Here is a 22,084-nt window from a genome sequence, read left to right as displayed (position 1 = left end):
CATCGAATGAGAGTCACTTAATAACGATCACACTAATTGTAGGAAATACTTATACAGTGGTACCTCGGTTTTCAAACGTCTTGGAAGTCGAATGTTTCAGTTTTCAAACACTGAAAACCCGGAACTAAATGCTTTGGTTTTCAAATAAGCCTCGGAAGTCGAATGTGCTACGTGGCTTCTGCTTAGTGCAAGATCTGAAGACCTAGCTGTCGGCTATTGAGTCTTGGTTTTTTAATGTTTCGGAACTCAAACGGTCTTCCGGAATGGATTATGTTTGAAAACCTAGGTACCACTGTACATATGACGTTAGGAGTTTGTGTCCTCACCAGTGTTGCACAAATAGCATCCGAATATCCTTGGCTATAGGGAAACAAAGCAGGAACCTAATATATCCAAGTCCACTGTGGCTTGAGTTGCCCTAACTTGTATCATACTGCTGCAGTAGAAGGGTGGTAAGAAAATAGGAACATGTCTTACATTTTTTTAAAAAAGTTATTTCCAAGTATTCATGTGTAGTATTGACTTCAAAGCAGAAAAAAATGACTTGCTATAGGTAGCAGCACAGTATAAAATTCAGAAACCCTTGCAGAATTAAAAAAAACTTTTTTTCCTGTCCTAGTGGTGCCGTATGTAATGTGCTGTTGACATGCTGCAAAGATAATATATGCCGTCTCTGGGCAGAGACTTTGTTGCCAAATGACAGTCTGTTATATGGAGGTGGATACAACCATTTGCCTGAACCTGTGAAGTCAACTAATAACTTTAAGAGGAATGCTTCTAGTAAAGAAAGCATGAAAAATGCTTTAGAGGTAAGAAGATAATTACCTGACTTTGAGTAAGCCTCCCAGATATTATAGTTTTGTATTTAAAGTAACAACCAAAGTAACTTGCTGACTGTTGAGAAACAGCAATCTGAGCTATATTGCTGCTGCTAGATTCCTTTTCTCCTTTTGTATAACATGTCATTTTCTCAACAGTTAAATCTAAAGCCCTTTCGACGAGGAAGAAGGAGGTCAATAGCACTTGCACATACTGGATACTTGCCGCATCAGCAAGACGCTCACGAAGTTCATCGAAACACTCCGCTGCAATCAAATGCACTTTGCCACTTCCACATTGCTGCCAGCATCAACCCAGCTACAGGTGATTATGAATGCCAGTTTTTGCTTTATACGTGGGTATAGTTCATTTTAAAATTCTCCTGCAAAAGTAAAATAGACATACTGTCTGACTGTGAATAATGATGATATAAAGCTTAGCATGGCTTCAGTTCGAGGCTTTGACTGCTGCTGAAGATGATTAACAGAAGATAATTTATGTTAACTGGAACAGGGCCCTGAGATTCTTTGCATGAAGGGTGGTATATAAATTTTATAACAATAGCAAAAACCTCGAATGCTCAAATGAAACTATGCCATATAATCTGTTTAGTTTCTTTGGAAGTGAATCACACATGCCATGGTTGGGTTATATTGGCACCTTGCAGCCAAAGACAAGAAAACCAGACTGGTCTTTGTCCATTGGACATGCCCTTCTTCCTTGTGTCAGATAACATTTAGTTTCTGCTGCTGAAATAAAAGAAAATCAGAAATCCCAATGGGCATGCCCAAAATCTTCAGGTGTACTTTAAAAAGCTCTTTGAATTTCGGACATGAATCCTTGAGATGTTAATAACCTACTTTCAAGTAGTCATATTTGTATTGTCTTTTTTTGTGGGCAGAGGGGAGTGGAGTCTATGTATATCTCTGGGTGTGCTTTATTAAAGAAATGTAGGATTAACTGCCCTGTGATTTTTGCATGTGTGTGTTAATGTCCATCTTCTAATGCAGTTAAGTTTTACTCACTAAAAAGGAAATAATTTAAAAGTTATGGTACATCTTGAATAGAAAGTAAGTTTAGTCTTTTGCTTGTAGACATTCCTTTGCTCCCTTCCATCATGTCTCTGAGTCTTAATGAAAATGAAGAAAAGAGTGGGCCTTTTGTTGTACACTGGCTGAATAATAAAGAATTGCATTTTACCCTATCAATGGAAGTCTTTCTACAGCAACTAAAAAAGAGTTTTGAGCATATTTCTTCAGAGGTCAGCACTGAAGAGTCTAATCAGACAGAGATAAAATCTGATGAAGGTAAAGTGACTACTATTGGTTTGTTTGACTCTTTTTGGAAACAATGTAATGCCTATAATACACTAATTTCATATTTAGTTTGTATGTCTTAACAGGCACCTTTAAAATGTGCTCCAGAAGATTGGAATCTTCTCCAACAGATTTTGAGAACACACAGAGGGTTGCAGGGGGAGGAGAGGAAGGAGGAGTCCTATTGTATGTGTGAAAGCCCACTTGCAAAATTTTGGATTCTTTCCCTAAGTGCACGAGAGAGTTCGTTGTCTGTGTAACTCTTAATCATGAAGCCATGACCTCTAGATTTTGAATATTTCATTTAAAGCATTTTAAATCAGACATTAATTACCCACAGAACAAGGAATATCCCTCACGTGAACATTGCTTTGTTAGATAAACCAAATATGAAATATTTTTTAAAATAGTCATAGTAAATTATTGGCAGCCATAGAAAATTATTGATGGAGAGATATTGAACATGGATATTTGGCAAAGTGGTCTCATTCACGTCACTTGAAAAAAGTTAAATTTAAAGATGGTTTAAAGGTGACTGTCCAGCATGCGGGTGCACAAGGAAAAATATCAGCAAATTTACTCTCCCTTCTCCCACTGCTGCCACACTACCATTACATCTGAACCTGGACTTGTGGCTTGTCTTTGCCAGACAAAGTCTTGAGGTGTAAGTCAAGAACAAGGCTTGGTTACAGCTTGTGGGTTGATTGGAGAGAGTCAGCTCCAAGTCTTGGTTTGAATGTAACTTTGATTTAACTCCCAGTATCATGGCAAGAGCGAAGGGTGGCATGAAGAGGCAGCTGCCCTTCACCTTAAACCACAGTCAAACTTAGCTGTGGTCTAAAGTAACATGTGTGCTAGGTCAATGTATGGGTATAGGAGATGTCTGTTTCAACCTGCTAGAACTTTTTGAGTTCTAGAAAATGCTGTAAAACGTCAAATTGCCTGTAACTATGAGGATGGTTTCAGTGTGCGGATCTCTTGACAGCGACACTTTTTTCTCTCAACAGAAACCGATGGCAATAGAGAAGATCAAAAAGGAAATCAAGAACTTGCTGGTGAAAAACCAGCTCCAAATTCAAGCTATATCCCCTTGTCATCTTCTATTGTTGATCATGAGATTGAAGTACAGCTGTCTGAATGGAATAAAAATGCAGACATGTTGTTTAGTATTCATCCTATGGATGGGTCACTGTTAGTATGGCATGTAGATTGGCTAGATGAGTACCAGCCAGGCATGTTTCGCCAAGTACAGGTACTGTGGCTCTTCTGAATAAAAATTTTAAATAGTTTTGAGGTGTTCCACTTGATTCCAATGCTTCTCCGTACCATTTCTGTTTTTAGGTGTCGTTTGTTTCGAGGATTCCTGTGGCCTTCCCTACTGGTGATGCAAATTCGCTCTGCAAAAGTGTAGTGATGTACGCTTGTACAAAGAATGTGGATCTTGCTCTTCAACAAGGCAAACAGAAACCATCTAGCCTTGGGCGTTCGTGCTCTATGTTAATCTCTTCGGGCCATAGTAAATCAACCAACAGCTTAAAATTAAGCATCTTCACCCCAAATGTTATGATGATTTCCAAACATGCAGATGGGTCTCTAAACCAATGGCTGGTCAGCTTTGCAGAGGAATCTGCCTTTTCAGTTGTACTCAGTATTTCCCACAAATCAAGATATTGTGGTCATCGCTTCCATCTTAATGACTTGGCTTGTCATTCAGTACTTCCATTGCTACTTACAACCTCTCATCATAATGCAATAAGGACACCGGCTGTTGACAGCATAAAAGAGTCGTGTGACGTCTCACCATCGAGACTTCATGATGAAGGCACAGCAAGCACATCACAGGATCTCACTGCTGTTTACAGTGAACTTATCCTTTGGAGAGTTGATCCAGTTGGGCCGTTATCTTTTTCTGGTGGAGTTTCTGAGCTTGCAAGAATTAATTCTCTTCATGTCTCTGCCTTTTCAAATGTGGCATGGCTGCCTACCCTTATACCCAGTTATTGCCTAGGTAAGTCCTTCCTATAAATAAATAAAATAAGGAACATAGCAACAACTCATAATGATATCTGAATAAAACTGTGTGTAAATGTATCGGTACTCATTGATCTTTTTTATCTAAACCAGACTGTTCATAATTGCCTTTAGGTGCATACTGTAATTCACCAAGTGCTTGCTTTGTTGCAAGTGATGGACAATATTTGAGACTGTATCAAGCTATAATAGATGCCAAAAAACTTCTCTGTGAGCTATCAAATCCAGGAATTTCTGTAAGTAAAGGCCAATAGGCTTGTTAATTACATAATTAACAGAAATCTAACATAATCACATAATCTAACAGAAAGATCACAGGGGGAGGATTAAACTCCTGCCACATGCATCAAGTCTAGCTTGCCCTGTAGTTTAAAAAAGTATGACTAATACTTTTCAGGCTTGATTTATCTTGGCTCCTGCAATTATATGGAGATTTTTATGTTTTTGAGCTTTGCTTAGATCAGGCATGGGGAAATCTGTGTCCCCTTAAATGTTTCTGGAATCCAGTTCTAATCAATCCCACCTGGAATGAGCAGTGACCTGGGATGATGGGAGTTGTAATCACAAAATACATAGCGAACCACAGGTTCCCCATCCCTGACCCAGATTTATCAGAACAAAACTTGTTTTGCCTTAAGGAATTGACAAAAATAAAAATTCTCACTCTTTTTTAAGTAAAGCAGAAATACCTTCTCATAAAGTCCCAAGTGATTACATTACATTAAGATTCAGACAATGGTTTATGAGATACGACTGGATGTAACCTCAAAAATTGTAACTACTGACCTTTATAACTTTACAGAAATACGTTGGTGAAGTTTTTAACATCATAAGTCAACAATCCACAGCTAGACCAGGATGCATTGTAGAGTTGAATTCCATTACAGAGCTGGTAAGGTGCTTGCATTTTGTGGGTGGAAACATCATTGTTTTGTTTTATTCAAAAGAAATACCTGTTTTCTAGAAGTAATATGCCTCCTGAAAAAATGAGCAAAATACTCTGTTTTCTCCTGTGGTTCCTAGAGTAAGGTTACCAGACGTCCCCGTTTCCCAGGGACAGTCGCCGGATTTACAAATCAGTCCCCATACAAAATCCATTTAAGTTGAAAAGTGTCCCCGGATTCATTGAAAAAAATCTGATAACCTTATCCTATAGGGCATTCCAAGACCTTCAGGGTTAGCTCATCCCAACAGGGCCAGGCAGGGTCTAATCATTATGATCCCATCCTGGGGAAGGAGAAGGGCCCTGTCTGGCACTGTAAGAACAGGGTCTTGGCTGAGGAATGCAGACAAGCTTTGCAAAGATTGTATTTTTATTTATGTTGTGAGAAGGACTAACCTTCCTCCCCACCACCAAACTAGCTTTAAGCACACTGCTTCACAGCCTTGGCCCCCTCAGCTCAGTTCAGCAGGGAAGTGAAGAAAGGGAACCACAGTATCCTGCCAGGGTTGCAGTGAGTTTCCCAAACATTGGCAGCTGGTCTGGGGAAAACTGGAATCTCTTTGCTCTCTCTAACTGGGTATGAGTCTACTAGCGTAGGTAGAACAGTACTACCTCACCCTTCTCTGCCCAGAGTCAGGGGATACTACTCACCAGTTGCCACCTCTTGTAAAATTGCCTCAGATTTTATTAAAAGAAAGGGGTGGAGTTACAGCAAATCAGCCTGCCACATCCCCCAGCCACTACAGAAAGTAGAATGGACACCACAGCAAGGAGATGGCTTGTCCGTGCCCAAGCAAACATTTCTACATCCTTTATACACAAAGCAGAACACATCGCTTTGGCCAGGACTTCCCATCACTTTGTTTGACCAGATGAGAACATAGGTGACAAATACCCAAATCTTAGTTTTTCCTAACCTTAAGTTCAGTTCATCTCATCTCTGCATCAGTTGCCATTGTCGTGCCAAATAACATGCAAACCAATGAATTCCTCACACTGTGTGATACTTCCCTCTTTGGGATGAATATGCATTGATCCAGAAAAATGAATTGGTGAATAAGTTAGGTTTTTGGAAGTTTTCTCTAATGAATGAAGGAATGAAGGAATGAACTTTATTACAGTCACAGACCAGCATAAGAAAAACATATAAATAAAATAGCAGTTAGCATTTAGACAGATAATTGTTAAAGCAAATAAGAACAAAGAAACAGGCATAGGATAAAACATGTGAATAGAATACGAGATTAAACATGGATAATGGATGGATAAAAACTGATAATTAAAACAGATAAGAACTAAAAGACACACAGTTAAAACAACCATAAGAGGTAAAACTTAAGGGAATACAGACTTCATTTAATCAGTGGTTGGATGAGGTATAGTTGCAAAGAAGATGAAACACATTGAAGAGGAGCAGGTGGCAGTGATGCTGAGGGAAGCCTATTATGAGTCACCCTCTCACACTATTGGCAGCACAGCGCTGAGTCAGTTTGAGACCCCTGGGTCATCTTGCTTTGTGACTCCAGACTGTGGAAGGAACTAAGTCTGTGCCAATTTTCTTTGATGGCTTCAACAGCTCATCATCTAGGAGGTTAGGGAGGCAGTATTACACCGGTGGAGGTGGAGCAGTATAGCCATTCCTGTTTTTATTCTATGGGGTTGGGCCACAAAGAAATAAAAGTAGGCATTATTACCACTCTCTGGGAAGGTCCCATCATAAGAGAATCAACAGAAGCTGCAGATTCCTCTGCTGTAGCTCCACTTCACAGCTTCTCTAGGGACTCCTCTTCCCTGATTTTTCTATCAACCTCTCAGGGGCTAATCCACCCCTTGCCTCCTGAAAATGTGTTCAACAAAGTATTGCATATTTTCAACATATTCTGTTTGAGACTATTTAATGTGGGCAGTATGTTGTATTTTAATATGCTTTTTTATTATTTAGCATGGTGGGAAAATGCAGCTACTTCACGTTTTTCAAGAAGATTTCATTTTGAATAATCATGAAAATAGACTGTCTGAGAAAAACACCATGTTACCTGACTCTGGTAAAGCATATCTGTCTTTAGTAACTTCTCAATACAATGGCATTACGACTGTGTAACAATTTGTGAAAATATGAAATCTAAAGCAGTGACTGTTCTAACTATAGTAAGAAAATGGGATTCCTGTCCCGTAAGCAACAGGCTTATCCTAGCATACTGTTAATATTTTAGAGCAGTGGTTCCCAAACTTGCACCCCGTGGACTACTTGATGATTGCTGAAGGTCTTGGTGGACCACTTACATTTTTTTCTACCTGCTTTAGCTGTTGTAACATGGTGTGCTATTGCGGTATGGTTTTAATTGTCTTTTTATTTTAAAATTTAAACATCTTATAGATTCTATGGAATGATAAGTGTTCTGAAATGATTATACTAACTTTTTTTGACAGTTTTTTTTTTTGGACAGTTTACCTTGTATACTATTAGTTATAATTGTGTCTCCTAAAATTCATTTTTAGTCTTTAAAAACAAAATAGTTTCACAAATGTTCATGTCCACAAGGCATATCTGCCAAAGATTTCCCATGCTGGCCAACACAGAAGGCCAAATGTTGCTAAGAGCCAAACTAAATGTCTTAATTGCCTCTAAAGCAGGGTTTCTCAAACTGGTCAATGAGCTTCATTCAGGTGATCTGTGTCTGGATTTGTGGTTGAAGAAGGGAGACACCACATCCATCCCATTTTTCATACTGATTGTTAATTGTATTTTATTGCTTCGTTTATTTCTTTTATTGTATTACAATTGAATTTTATTCTCCTCTCACACCGCTGTGTATATAAACCAGTTATTGTACAGGCTTCAGTCTAGAAAAGAGTAATCTGAAATTCTGAATACGTAGTCCTTTTGTTCAAAAGCTGCTATTCTACAGTGCCAAATTGCCATGGCATGCATAATCATTTGTATATGTTTAAAGGGACTTGTTGGATTGAGTTTGAACAGCATTCCAATCCCATGTTTAGAGTCAGCCCTTAGTTCCAAGAACTCATGCATCATTAGAAAATTACATTTTTTATTTTTTATTTTAGTGTGGCAAAAGTAAAGGAATTTTCAACAGAGCCACATTGAAGGAAAAGATTTAAATCCCTAGCTACTATCACAGTGAAAATCATCCCTCCCACATATAGGGAAAGTCCCTTTTTCACTTCTGGGAGCTTTTCCCCCTCAAAGCCAATTTGGGGTGGGTGTGTGATTATAAATGGCATTTCCGTGCGCTCTGGTTTCCGTCTGGTGTCCCATTGCGCCAGAAGCGGTTTAGTCATGCTGGCCGCATGACCCGGAAAGCTGTCTGTGGACAAATCCCAGCTCCTTCAGCCTGAAAGCAAAATGAGCGCTGCAACCCCATAGTCGCCTTTGACTGGACTTAACCATCCAGGGGTCCTTTACCTTTACCCAGGCTTCCTCAAGCTTGGCCCTCCAGATGTTTTAAGACTACAATTTCCATCATCCATGACCACTGGTCCTGTTAGCTAGGGATCATGGGAGTTGTAGGCCAAGAACATCTGAAGGGCAGAGTTTGAAGAAGCCTGCCTTTACCTAATCAGAATAGTGTTTCGGGAAGTAAAAGTTGAATCTTCCCTTCTTGTGTGCTGAGAACCTGATGAAAATCACTCATGCTCTTATTATTAATAATAATAATGTTTTTCCTAATGACACCTTTACTGTCACATCTTGTTTGGCTCTTAGCAACATGGAAATCAGTATGACTTACTCTGAACTAATTGTGCATAGAATTGTGACCTAAGGCTCAATTTTTATTCTATCTCATGAAATAATAAATCCCTTTGAAATGTATGGAACCAGGTGTGCCAGAGTGTCTGGCTTGTTAAATATTGTGTGTGTGTGTGTGTGTGTGTGTGTGTGTGTTTGTGCATTTGGTGTATGAATGGCCACTGCTAATAAAATAAAATAGGATTAACACCATATTGTTCTCCCATTACTCTGCACCCGCGTTCTTTCTGACTTTATTGTTCTCCTCCCCCTCCAAATGTTTATATGTACTTACAACCCAGGATAACATTTCATGCATCTGATAAGTGAACTGGATTCCGTGAAAGCTTGTGCCATACTAAATCTGTGTCAAAAACAGGATTCCTTAACAAGTAAAAAAACTCTGTAGTTTCTGATACAAAGGATGGTCCTTCAAGTATATAAATTGAATGCATACATACCATAAAACAGAGGGATGAACGTTGTCCAGTCAGTAGTTAACAACTGCTCAAATTATCAGCTACTAATAACTAAATCTGTCTACATTTTTGCAGGATATCAGAAAAATGGGTTTTCTGAAAAGTTCTATTTAATAGTAATTGAACATACTCAGAACTGTTCAATGTTACATATGTGGAAATTACATTTGAAGTCCATACCAGTCTCAGTAGGTAGGTTATTTATATTTGTAATGTAAATTTTAAAGTTATAAAGCACATTTATTGATAGAATGCTTGCTTATTTTGATTATTATTTCAATGCTGTAGTTCAATAATATTTTGGTTCTTCTTCAAATGTGTGTGTGTGCGCACGCACGCATGGGATTTAGTTTTTCTTTTTGTCCTTGCCTCAAAATATTCTCAAATAAACTATCCTTTATTATAAAGTTTCTGCATTGCTACTTCCCTGCTACTTCACCACTAAGAAAATACTTGGTCATAGTATGACTTGATGCTAGTTTGGAGGAAACAAACAGTGGGCCTGGGTTCAAACAACAAAGTAGATTTTAGTTTGTCAGTGATGCAGCAGCAGCGTGGCAAGAGGAAGGGAGACACACAGAGAGAATTCCTGGAAAATGCAAACCAGGCCAATATTGGTAAAGTAAAACAAGTCATTTTCAGTCTGTTTGTGTCTGCCTAAAAAGCAATGGGTAGAAATCCAGCCATGGGTAGTTGTCAGTTAAAGTTAAGCATATTGCATGTGTTTGATTTTAAGGAGGCAATTAAGCACACCTCCTGTTGAAAGTAAGGGCTGAATCATATCCAGTGTTTGAGTGCAGCCTAATATTTTTAAAAGAGCCGCAAAAGGTGCTTCGTAGCACTAATTTGATCAGTACAAATATGGCAGTTTGCATTGGTGCAAATAATCCAAAATGATTGCGTTGTGCAGAATGGTGCATTGTAGACAGCATAACATTTCCGGTACAAGAATGAATACATTACAGTTCTTAAATCATTTATCTTCAGACTATCATGTGAGGTATGTTAGTCTTGAAATAATTTGCTGTGGGCTACCCATTTTCCCGTATCTGAAAGAAGAACTCTGTCAACAGCTCCATCTGATAATTTGGCTTTTATTGCTATGTGTGGCTTTGAAAAGTCATGTTCACTATCTCTAGGGCCTGCTTATGTAGAGCTTATGGGGACAGAATGTGACTGTTGCCCCTTGCTAATGTATTTCAGTATTAAAATATAGTATACAGATTACTAAACCGTTACATAAATAGTTGTAACAACTTGCGGATACTTGAAGTCTTCGAGTGCCAAGGGTAGTTCATGATAGCTGTTACATGACCCTGAGCTCACAAACATGTTAAACCCATTGAAAGAAAATAGGTCAACATCAATGCCAGGATTAGGCTAGAATTTGAATACATGGGGTATAGATTTTTTTTTTAAAAAAAACAAACCTGCTTTTATAATACATCTAGCTAAAATGTCCACTTTCTTTAGATGAAAAAATAGACTCCAAGGCATGTGAAGCAGCATCTCAAGAAGAGCTTTACACTTCTCCAGATCAAGAGAAGCTCCAGTCTTCCTTTACTCAGAAATATCAAGCCTGCAAAGAGAACCTTCAAAGTACCAGCCAACTTACTCTTTCTTCAGAAATTGTCTATAGTCAAGAATTGAATTTACCAGAAGGAGTAGAGATCATAAGCATCAAACCATCAGCAGGTTTGTAATTTAAAGGGGGGGGGTTGTGGGGGGGGTTAACTTTGGATTTACAGTGGTATCTTGGTTCTCAAACTTAATCTGTTCCGGGAGTCTACTGAACTCCCAAAACTGTTCAAAAACCAAGTCGCGGCTTCTGATTGGCTGCAGGAGCTTTCTGCACTCAATTAGAAGCTGCGGAAGCCGCATCGGACAGTCGGCTTCCAAAAAGCATTTGCAAACCAGAACACTCACTTCTGGGTTTGCGGTGTTTGGGAGCCAAGCCGTTCGAGTGCCAAGGTACCACTCTATTTGTACTTCCTGATTTTGGGGGGCGGGGGCTGTCAGTTTCGAATTCTGTATTTTCCTTGTTATACTTTATTTAAACTTGTTGGTCATTTAATGCTGGTCACCTCTAGGAGATTTACAGTATTTTAAAAAATACATTTATCTGATATCCTGAAGGTTTCTTTCTTCCTAATTTCAGGTCACCTGAGTTCTTCTTCCATTTATCCTGTATGTCGCGCACCTTATCTTCTGGCAACTTTATGCTCAGATGGTAAGGTTAGGTTTTGGAGGTGCAGATTAGCAGTGGAATCAGGTGTGACTTCTGTAGCAGAGAGTATTACGAACAGTGGCATGTATGTATGGGAAGAATGGCCATTACTAATAGAAGATGGACTTCTTAGCAGTAGTGCTCTTTTTGTGCCAGGCCAAGCTCTGGAAATCAGCTGTGCACATACAAATCGCTTAGCTGTGGCATATAAGCGAACACCAACCGTAAACAGTCGTTCATCTCAAGACTTTCTGGTGACAGTTGGAATTTTTGAATGCGAATCTACTGGAGGCTCTTGCTGGATCTTGGAACAAACACTTCACTTAGATGAGCTAAACCCAACATTGGACTCTTTGGGTGTTGACAGCAGTTCAGTGATAGATGGAAATGAGAATTTAATACCTAGAACAAATCATATGGTTCACTTAGACTGGATGTCTAGAGAAGACGGCTCGCATATCCTAACAGTAGGCATTGGGGCAAAGCTGTATATGTTTGGTCAGCTGTCTGGGAAGATGCAAGAACAAAGTGGTAAGGAAATGCTCGTACTGCCTGTGTGGGAAAATGCTAAAACGTCATGCTCTTCTAGATTTATATTACTAAGATGTGTGGATTTAGTTTCATCAGTAGAAGGTTCACCACCTTTACCTGTTTCTTTATCTTGGGTTCGTGATGGCATCCTCGTAGTTGGGATGGATTGTGAAATGCATGTTTATTCTCAGTGGCAACCCCCTACGAAGCAAGAACCAGTTACTCTAGACTCTTACAGTGGGAGTACACCATCCATAATAAGCTTAATGAAACAAAGTCAGTCATCTGGTGGTCACCCACCCAAGAGGACATTGACCAGATCCATGACAAGTCTCGCTCAGAAACTGAGTGGGAAACGAACTGTATATGATCTGTCTCTGGAGATGGAAGATTCTGGCCTCTTTGAAGCAGCTCATACATTATGTCCTACTTTACCTCAGTACCACCCTCTGCAGCTCTTGGAACTCATGGATCTAGGGAAAGTGCGTAGAGCAAAAGCCATCCTCTCTCATCTTGTGAAATGCATTGCTGGAGAAGTTATTGCCATCGACGATCCTGAGCATGAAAAGCGGTACCGTTCTCTCTCAATCTGTGCCAGTGGGAGCAGTACTCGGGACCCCATGACATTTAGCAAATGTACTATTACAGACTATACAGAAATAGACTCTGTTCCACCACTACCTTTATATGCATTGCTTGCTGCAGATGAGGACTGCTCATATACATCATGTACAGAGAAGTCTAATAACCAAAGAACCGTTAAGAAGCAAGAGGTGGCAGATGAAAACTATGACGATCTCTTTCAGAATTCCAATCTACATACGGATGATCTCACTATGTTTGAAGTAGATGAAGAAGATAAAAAGCCAAAGGTTATTGATCTTTCTCAGTACAGTCCAACTTACTTTGGACCAGAGCATGCTCAAGTTCTTTCGCGGCACTTGCTTCACGCTAGCTTACCCGGTCTCACCAGGATGGAGCAGATGTCTTTGATGGCCTTGGTCGATACAATTGCCATTACCAGCACTGATATAGGAGAAAGCAGAGACAAAAGCAAGGGTGAGTTTTCTCATGATTTGTTTAAATGAGATATTTACCTTCTCAAAACTGTTTCAGAATTTCTATGTACAGTATGCTTGTTTAGATACTCATCTGATGTGCTATATACTTAAAGTCCATAGTTAAACCAAGCTTTAGAAATTGAATGATATCCATTTGTCAGGGGAACAGACACCACTGGCAGAATGGAGTCCTCCTCTCCCTCTGCGCCCCAGAAAACTGCTTGTGGGGAGAAGTTTGAGGACCTGGAGCAGATTTTGGGGCATGTGAACAGAGGCTGCAGGGGGCAGAGAAGAAGGGGACATTCTGTTGTGAGAATTGTGATTGTGTGATGTTGGATGTGGCCCTTAGGCTAAAAAACCTTTGAATACTTCCCTGGAATACAATGGAACTTGGTTCTGAGTTAATATGTCTAGATTGCACTTTGAAATACAAAGGCCAATACTTTTATAATCCATTAGCTAGTGTTGCTAATAGTCACAGAATGCATCTGTTTATTATGAAAGGGTTTGGAAGTCTATGAAATCTGAGGGACCAAAGTAGGTGAAACTTAATTCCACAATAGAAAGGATTTAATTGGATTGGTTTTGAAGGATACAGTGGTTTAGCATCATATTGGGATATAGTTCAACTATGGCAGCCCATGTAGGCTTCAGCCCTTTAGGAACCTTTTATACTTATTTTATATTTGTCAGGTCTTACACATGGTTAGTTGATAGGTTTCAGAAGTTGCCTCCCACTGAAACACTTGCTTAGGCATATAACATGATAGCTGCCCTCTGAGAATCAAAGAGCTCTGTGAATGAAATAGAGCAGTTACAGTTTTTGATTTAGTGGTAGGTACTTAGAGATGAGGGAGAGAGTCATTCTAAGCTACCCAATGTTGTATCTGGACTGTATTATTTTGCAAATGTCCAACATTCATTTCCTTTGTATCCAGACTATATTCCTTCTGGATGTAATATGTAACACAATTGTGCACTGAAAAATACCACAATATAATTACGCAGGACTTCAGCTATACTTATTGCCTGTGAGCAAATTAATGAACACTATAATTGTCTACAATATTAATTTAAAATAGTTTTTGATTGCTAGTAAATCAGTTTTTACTGCACACTGGTTTCCTGACATTATAAAATTGTCGAACCATGTGTTCCTAATGCAATTTAAATGATGTGAAACAAGATGATGGGTGGAATGAATATCTACATTTTCCATGAAGAATTAAATTATATACACTGAACATTTAATCATAGGAGGAGAAACACTTGATGAATGTGGTTTAAAGTTTCTTTTGGCTGTACGTCTTCACTCTTTTATGACAACTTCACTGCCACCTGCTCACAGAGCCCAACTCCTTCACCAAGGTAATGGTTTTCACTCTGCCTATAGTATCAATTTTACATTATGTAGGGCAACATTTTTAGAAACAATTGATTTTTGAGGAAACGTTAGCCTTCGGGAGCTCTGTCATTGTGCTGATGTAGGCTTTCATAGTCTCCACTGAGCAACTGGATTTCCTTTGTATGATTGCACAACTAGGGCTGCCTGGACAATTGCTATTTTGGCTTGGTTTGGGGCTCTTCATGTAATGCAGGTATATGGAACCTCAGACCCAGGGACCAGATGTGGCTCTCAAGGCCTCTCAGTTAGCCTCTAGGATTCTCCCCAAGTCATCTACCCTCTTCACTTCACATCCCCTCACTGGCACTGACTGCTTCATGCTTTTGCCTGATTGGAATGTGTCATTTAACTCTTAATAATGCCTCTTGTTTTCCTGAATGGAGTGATGTGGTCTGACTTTTTAGGCTATATTCTAGCTACCCCAAAGTAAGACTGTGGCCTTCAGACTGAAAAAAGTTTCCCCACCCCTGATGTAAGGATTATGGGGGCTTCATAGAGATTGGCATAATTCCGTGTTCAATTTAACAATCAAATGCCCATGTAACATATTTAGACTGGCAAATCTAATGTGCCTATTTGCAAAAAGCCAAATTATGTGATGTGGATCCTTTGGATGTTATCCTAAGATCTCCAAAGTCTTCTGAAACGTTGATTACAAGAAACAAAAAAAATAAGCATTTAGCATGATAGCATGTTGTAAATTATACACCTGTAACAATATAATCTCTTTGAACAATTTAGGCTTATCTTCTAGTCATTTTGCCTGGGCGTTTCATTCAGTAGCAGGAGAAGAACTGCTAAACATGCTTCCTGCAATGCAAAAAGGTGATCCAACATGGTCAGAGCTCAGAGCTATGGGTGTAGGATGGTGGGTTCGAAATACCCATAGCTTACGGAGATGCATTGAGAAGGTAAATACTTTGATAGCATGTTGCTTTATGATTTTGGAATGTTCTTAAGCAAAAACATCAGTATTTTCAGCATGGGTAACTAAAACTAAAATGTGTACTTTCTATATATTTTACCTTTATAATAGGAAAAAGATAAGTAGATAAGAAAAGAAATATAAAAGACAAATGAACCAATTTAGACAAATGGAAAGGAAGCTTAGTCCTGCAGTCATTGATAGTCTGAGAGGAGAAGGTGGCATGTAGCACCTTTACCAGTAAAGCCAATGGAAAGGATCTTTCACACTCAGCCTTTTCTGCTAAATCAGGGGTGAGGAACTGGATCCACCCAGTGAGCTAGATCCATGATTTTCAACAGGTGGACAGGGCCACTCACCTTTCTATCACTGGGCATCATATGATTCACCTTTAAAGGTGATAAGGGGATTCAGTTGTAAGCACACTCATAAGTGTTCTCTGATTCATTCTTTCTTTTTTTGAAGCCCCTGCTCAATTTAAAGCTGGGACTGCAGCGGAAGAAAATATCTTTTCAACTGTATTTAAGCCCAGACCACATTTTCAAAGATCTCTGCCTGCGTTTGACACTGAATTTAAATTTATGGTTGTGTAACCATTGTGTAATGGTTGTATTTGGAAGGCCACACATGTATGTTCACATCCTGCAAGTGAAAGACCAGGAGAAGGCCCTGAGTTTAACTTCTCCCTTTTTAAAAAAGGGTTTCTTCTTGTAATGTGAAGGGAGATTCCATAGTCAAGCAAACACTGATTTTCCTAGTTCAATCATTCCATACAGTGAAGGGAGTGGGGAGCCAGGTATGAGAATCTAAGCCTGTCCCCGATCTCTCTTCCTCGATTTTGAGGATGATTGAGGGGAGGGGTGGAAGGCAAAGTCCTGTTGCACAAACTGAAGTCCATTCTGTTCACACATGGACAGTGTTGGCTACAAACCATTAATTCTCATTTATCATATGCATTGTACCACGTGTTTTCAGGTTGCTTTTTTGTTGTTGCAAGACATTGTAGGAATTTATTTTAATTCATTTTAATGTCATTCAGCTCATACTATGTCCCTTAAGAGGAAGGCACATTTGGCAAACCCTCAGCATGATCAACCCCCGCCCCGAAACCTATGTCCCCACTGTGGAAGGATGTGTGGATCCAGAATTAGCCTCCACAGTCATTTACGTTAAGACCGTCTTCATGGCTATGAGTGATTGCCAAAGAAGAAGACTTATAAAGACTCTCCTCCTGGAAGAGAGGGGAGTGGGTGTGGGCGGGAGCCGAGCTCCGCCTCTAGCAGGGGGCGTTAGCCCGCTGCCTCCCACTCACCTGGCTGGCACCCACGCCCATCGGCAGGCACCCAACCAGGTGCCTCCGAGGGGGCGTATACAGCAGCCTAAATGCTGCGGCGCCAGCCCCTCCTCGGCTGTAATTAATAAAGTTGTGGCCTTTTCTTGCCCATTAACCTTATATCACGTGTCCTTGTGTATTCATTCCACTTTGCGGGGATCAGGTCCTCGAACCACAACAATGAGCAGCACTGACATAAATGTTTTTACCTTGACTCAAATATTATTGTTCAGTATTGCTTGCAGTCCTCTAGATAGAAATGTATGAAATCCGTAATGCTTAGGTACACCATTATCTTTACAGGTCGCTAAAGCAGCCTTTCAAAGAAACAATGACCCCTTAGATGCGGCCATTTTTTACCTTGCAATGAAAAAGAAGGCTGTGATTTGGGGATTATACAGGTAAAGATTTATAACTGGATTTAATTCAATACATGTGGATAATTAACTTGGTTACTTTTCCTTTTTTTACTATAAGTTTTTGAAGCTTCTGTGATTTCCAGTAGCTGTTCATTACTGATGTCATAGCACACCTGTTCTGCCAATAGTATTACAAATGCCAACTTGCAAGCAGGAGTCAAAAAAACTCAGGTGCCTGAAATAGAACTTTAAATATTATGGCCCCAAATAGGAAGTATGTTTTCTAGTCCCACTTACAAAGACATTCAGGAAGGTGTAGTTCTAGCTAACCTTAAGTTGGCAGCATAGGATCTTTATTTAACAAGCCCTTTCTGAACCCTGGTATGTTGGAGAAGTTTTGACTAGTCATACTGGAGGTGTTAGATTCCTTTTAGCACCTTTGCCATTGATGCATGGTCTACTTCAGGAATCTGTTCTGTCTCCCATGTTGTTCAACATCTCTTTGTGTTAACTACTGAGAGAAGTCATTTGAGGATTTTGCATGCAGGTGACGTGCAGCTCTGTTACTCTTTTTCATCTATTACCAAGAAAGCTGTTGGGGTTCTAGCTGGTAGCTCTGAATTGTACATTTTGTTCATCACTACTAAAGGATCAAAGCCTGGAGCAAGTTTAAAACAACAACAACAAAACACTTAGGGCTAGGACTATCATAAAAATAGAGGAGAGACAGACAAAATGTGAGAATATAAATGGCTCTTTTTTAAACAACAGCAACTCAGAAAAATGGACTCTTCAAAAAAAATGGGGAATACAGGGATTACTTAAAATACAGTACTGATAAACTGAGTTAGATCACACCAGGGCCAGGAGGGGACTAGAAAGACTCACACTGAGGAGAAACATATAGACCACAGTCGCAACTCAGATACAAAAACAGGAATGATAGACAAAGACTAATGGTACAAAGTAACAGACAAGCAAATGTTGAAAACTAATTGCACACACTGCAATATACTGGCTTGAGCCATGGAAGACCCCACAGAGAATACACTCATCATCTGCTTCACTTGAAGGCATGAATGATCTGATGATAGTTTCAGACTGAGTAAAATCCAGAAACTTAGGGCTTTTGAAGCAAAACAGTGTTCCTTTCTTCATCCTTTAGGTGAGCTTGAGACCCATGAGAAAACATATTTGCATGCACATAGAAATAACTTGCAGATAAGACCAATGGTCCTGTCTTTTCCTAAGTATAGAAATTTTCAGAAGCAAGTTGAATTGCTGTTTGAACTTTGAGTAGGGTCTACCCTGTGATATTTGGATAATATGCTTACCAGTATTTTTTCCCCCTGGATGCTCCTGAACCAATCACTTACTTATTAGAATACGTTCTGATTTAATCAAGTGTATTAAATATTTGCATTTTCAGATCTCTAAATGACACTAAGATGACGCAGTTCTTTGGACACAATTTTGCTGAAGACAGATGGCGTAAAGCTGCATTGAAGAATGCCTTTTCACTGCTAGGCAAACAACGCTTTGAACATTCTGCAGCATTTTTCTTGTTGGCTGGTCACCTAAAAGATGCCGTTGAGGTAAGTAGGATGAAACTACCTTTTGAGAGTAGTGATAAATATTTAGAACAGGGGCTATAACTATTACCATAATTATGTAATGTGCTGTTACAGGAAAAATATTAGGCTTGAATTCTTAAAAGAAAAAAATAATTGGCTTGGCTTACTGTGGTTAAAGATTTCAAATGCCTCTGTACTTGGAATCAAAGAAGACTGTGACATCAGCTCCAACGCACTTACAATTTTTCTATTTAACCCAGTGTTCTACTCAGTTCAAAATGTGCATATTGATATTAATATTTTCAAGTTAGTGACATTGTACTGCTTAAAAAATAACCTATTTCAAGGACTTAGCTACTACTGGCGTTAAGGTACTGGGTCTAGGATTGTCTTTTTCTTTGACTCTCTTTTGTGTATATAACTTTGACACTTTGTATTTACTGTTCTCGGGTAATCAATGTTCATTTGTAATAAATATTGATTATATTTAGATTTAGTGGGCATTCCCCACTCTTCCACCAGTAAGAAATTGAAGCATCCCCTTCAATTTTCAACAAACTGCAGTTGGTCATTTCATAGTTGTCTGAACAAGCCAATTTCAGGCGCTGGTTTCTGATTCTGGCTTTTGGAGATAAGCCATAATTCAACTAATTGCAGTTCCAAATTCAGACAAATCAATAAACTGCAGTTAATTGAAAACGGACGCTGTAGGTAAGAACAGTATTTATTGGGGGGGGGGGGGAAGCTTCATAAGCCAGCTTTGCTTTTAATTAACTTGTTGGGTATTAGGCTGAATACTTTTCTGACATTACTGCAAAATATCAGCAGGTAGATTGTTTAGAAAGCTGTCCAAATAATGAGCTGTAATCCAACATTTGTTTTCCATTTACATATTAAGTTTCTTAAAACAAAACCCAGTGGAGATACAAATTGACAGAAACAATTTTTAAAAGTAATCCTATGTTTGTTTCAAAAAGGTCTGCCTAGAGAAACTAAATGATATTCAATTGGCTCTTATAATAGCAAGACTTTATGAGCCAGAGTTTGAAGTATCTGGGACTTACAAATCAGTTCTACAGAAGAGAATTCTGGGAAGCAGGCATCATACTAAAGAGAGTCCATCAAGCACACATGCTGATCCTTTTCTTCGGAGTATGGCTTATTGGATTTTGGAGGATTATAGCCATGCTCTTGATACTCTTATAAGCCAACCCATTTTGGATGAGGAAGGTAAGCTGGGACGTTTTATATATGCTCTTCGTTAGGAAACATAGAAAGAATCTATCATCTGAAGAAAATATCTTTTGAGTTTATATCAGTAAAAGACAGCAAAGAATTGCTATTCTGGTTCAGACTGGTAGTCCAGATGGACATTGTTCAGGACAGTGAACAAACATTTAGCTACATAAGAAATGAATCTCTCAACAAAGGGGAAAGTGGGCAGGGTCAGAAAGAAAATCTGTCACAGTCTCATTCTAGTTACAAAATGGGAGCTTTGAGTGATCATTACAGTGCTGGTTCTCAGGTATGTTACTATGTATTTGAAAACCTTTACTTTGATATGATCATATCATTTGAAGAATATCTGTAGACATCTGCTATTTACTTTTTCTCTTCGACATGAACTTCTTTCTTCTGTAGAAACAATAATTTTTCAGAAATACAAGTCTGTTCACATGGTCACACTGGAGAATATGAGAAGAGAGCAAGAGTACATGAGTACAAAGCATTAATCCAGCGTTCTTACACATAATGATAAACCAATTGTTTATTGTTTGAAATGGAGACAATACTGAGCTAAATGTATTCATGATGTGATTCTTTTTATAAGGCAGATACAAATATAATTTTCTTACATGTTTTGAATATAAACCTCTTGGGGAGTCCTACTGCACATTGTAAACATAGTGGTGGGATAATATTACATACAATTGTAGTTCCAGGGGATTTATTGTATTAGAACTGGAAATGGTTGAGTTCTTTTATGGAATAAATAAATCATTAACAATAATCTCTGATGCAATGTCTTTACAGATGAAGGCAATGTGTCAAGATGTAACCCTTCAGTGTTCAATTTTTATAATTACCTAAGGACACATCCTCTCTTGTTGAGACGCCATTTTGGGTCTTCTGATTTATCTTCCACGAGGATTTGTGTAACAGGAGAAAATGGGCTGGCAGATGAAATCAATTTAAGGGAAAGAAGATTGTTTTTTACGACTGCGTATACTCACTTAAAAGCTGGCTGTCCCATGCTGGCTTTGGAAGTGTTATCGAAGATGCCCAAAGTGGTAAAAAAGTCAAAGCCTTTAGGAAGAACATCTAGCTTAATGGACACTAGTAAAGGCTGCTCACCCTCTTCTCCAGGACCACTGGAATCAAAGGATAACAAACCTTTCAGCATTGACTGGTCACAACCTATCGTCAATGGTCTGGAATCATCTTCAGATGGGTCATCAGGTAAACATTCAAATTCTGCTCTTTCGTTGGACTGGAGTCAACCGAGCACAGTTTTCCAGGATGAGCCTTTTGAGCTAAAGTGGGACAGTGACAAAGATGATGAAAGTGAAGATTGTATTGTAATGAAACCTTTGCAGAAGGAAGTGAGTGAGAAACCAAATGAAGTTAGTTCTAGCTATACAGAAACCTACAGTTCAGGTGCTGAAAATGAGGTTTTCACTTCATCAGAAGACATCATTTCTGCACAGCTGAAATTTAGGGCATGCTTGAAGATCCTTACAGTGGAGCTTCGTACATTATCTACCGGCTATGAAGTAGATGGTGGAAAATTAAGATACCAGCTGTATCACTGGCTTGAAAGAGAAGTGGTAGCTCTTCAGAAAACCTGTGACTATAGTGTTGAAACAGAAGATGTTCAGCCAGGAATTAGCCCAGTAATGGATGAACCTTCATCAAATGAAATGACTGAAGAACTATCAGACACACAGCAAAATACACAGCAGAGAGAATACCTTCAGAGAAGACAGTGGCTTGTAAAATATCAATCACTTTTGCGAATGTTTTTAAGTTACTGTATCCTTCATGGATCTCATGGTGGAGGCTTGGCATCTGTACGTATGGAACTGATTTTACTGCTTCAAGAATCTCAGCAGGTATGGAGTTTTCTCCTTGTAGTATAGATGTAGTATTAAAATATGAATAGTTAAGAGGAAAAGTATATTATTGGCAAAATATAATTATAGTGCCCATTAATGTATTTCTGGTTCAGTATATAAAGATATCTCTATAATTTCTTCAAATAACACATGTCTAAATAGTTTTGCATCTACACATAAGTATTTAACTATCATATCTAGTATCCTCACAGCTCTT

General features: G+C 39.0%; 1 protein-coding gene across 6 annotated transcripts in view; it reads left to right on the top strand.

The window, feature by feature from the left end:
- The window catches only part of DMXL1 (Dmx like 1), a 71,640-nt gene that overhangs the window by 18,670 nt on the left and 30,886 nt on the right, over positions 1 to 22,084 (top strand). For all 6 annotated transcript variants that reach the window (XR_014516807.1, XR_014516808.1, XM_083464364.1 and 3 more), the window contains exons 8-24: positions 620 to 809; positions 978 to 1,143; positions 1,914 to 2,126; positions 3,143 to 3,387; positions 3,477 to 4,143; positions 4,281 to 4,402; positions 4,969 to 5,058; positions 7,052 to 7,154; positions 9,412 to 9,528; positions 10,810 to 11,031; positions 11,495 to 13,153; positions 14,413 to 14,523; positions 15,302 to 15,471; positions 17,122 to 17,219; positions 18,607 to 18,772; positions 19,729 to 19,981; positions 20,786 to 21,864. Coding sequence is in view for 4 of the 6 variants with exons in the window: in XM_083464364.1 (XP_083320490.1) it covers positions 620 to 809; positions 978 to 1,143; positions 1,914 to 2,126; positions 3,143 to 3,387; positions 3,477 to 4,143; positions 4,281 to 4,402; positions 4,969 to 5,058; positions 7,052 to 7,154; positions 9,412 to 9,528; positions 10,810 to 11,031; positions 11,495 to 13,153; positions 14,413 to 14,523; positions 15,302 to 15,471; positions 17,122 to 17,219; positions 18,607 to 18,772; positions 19,729 to 19,981; positions 20,786 to 21,864 (5,671 nt within the window). In the remaining 2 variants the exon portion in view is untranslated. The remainder of the gene's footprint in view (positions 1 to 619; positions 810 to 977; positions 1,144 to 1,913; positions 2,127 to 3,142; positions 3,388 to 3,476; positions 4,144 to 4,280; positions 4,403 to 4,968; positions 5,059 to 7,051; positions 7,155 to 9,411; positions 9,529 to 10,809; positions 11,032 to 11,494; positions 13,154 to 14,412; positions 14,524 to 15,301; positions 15,472 to 17,121; positions 17,220 to 18,606; positions 18,773 to 19,728; positions 19,982 to 20,785; positions 21,865 to 22,084) is intronic.

This window comes from Podarcis liolepis, assembly GCF_965112155.1.
Source record: "Podarcis liolepis genome assembly, chromosome: 11".
Lineage (NCBI taxonomy): Eukaryota > Metazoa > Chordata > Lepidosauria > Squamata > Lacertidae > Podarcis > Podarcis liolepis.
This window is presented reverse-complemented; position numbering and strand designations above follow the sequence as displayed.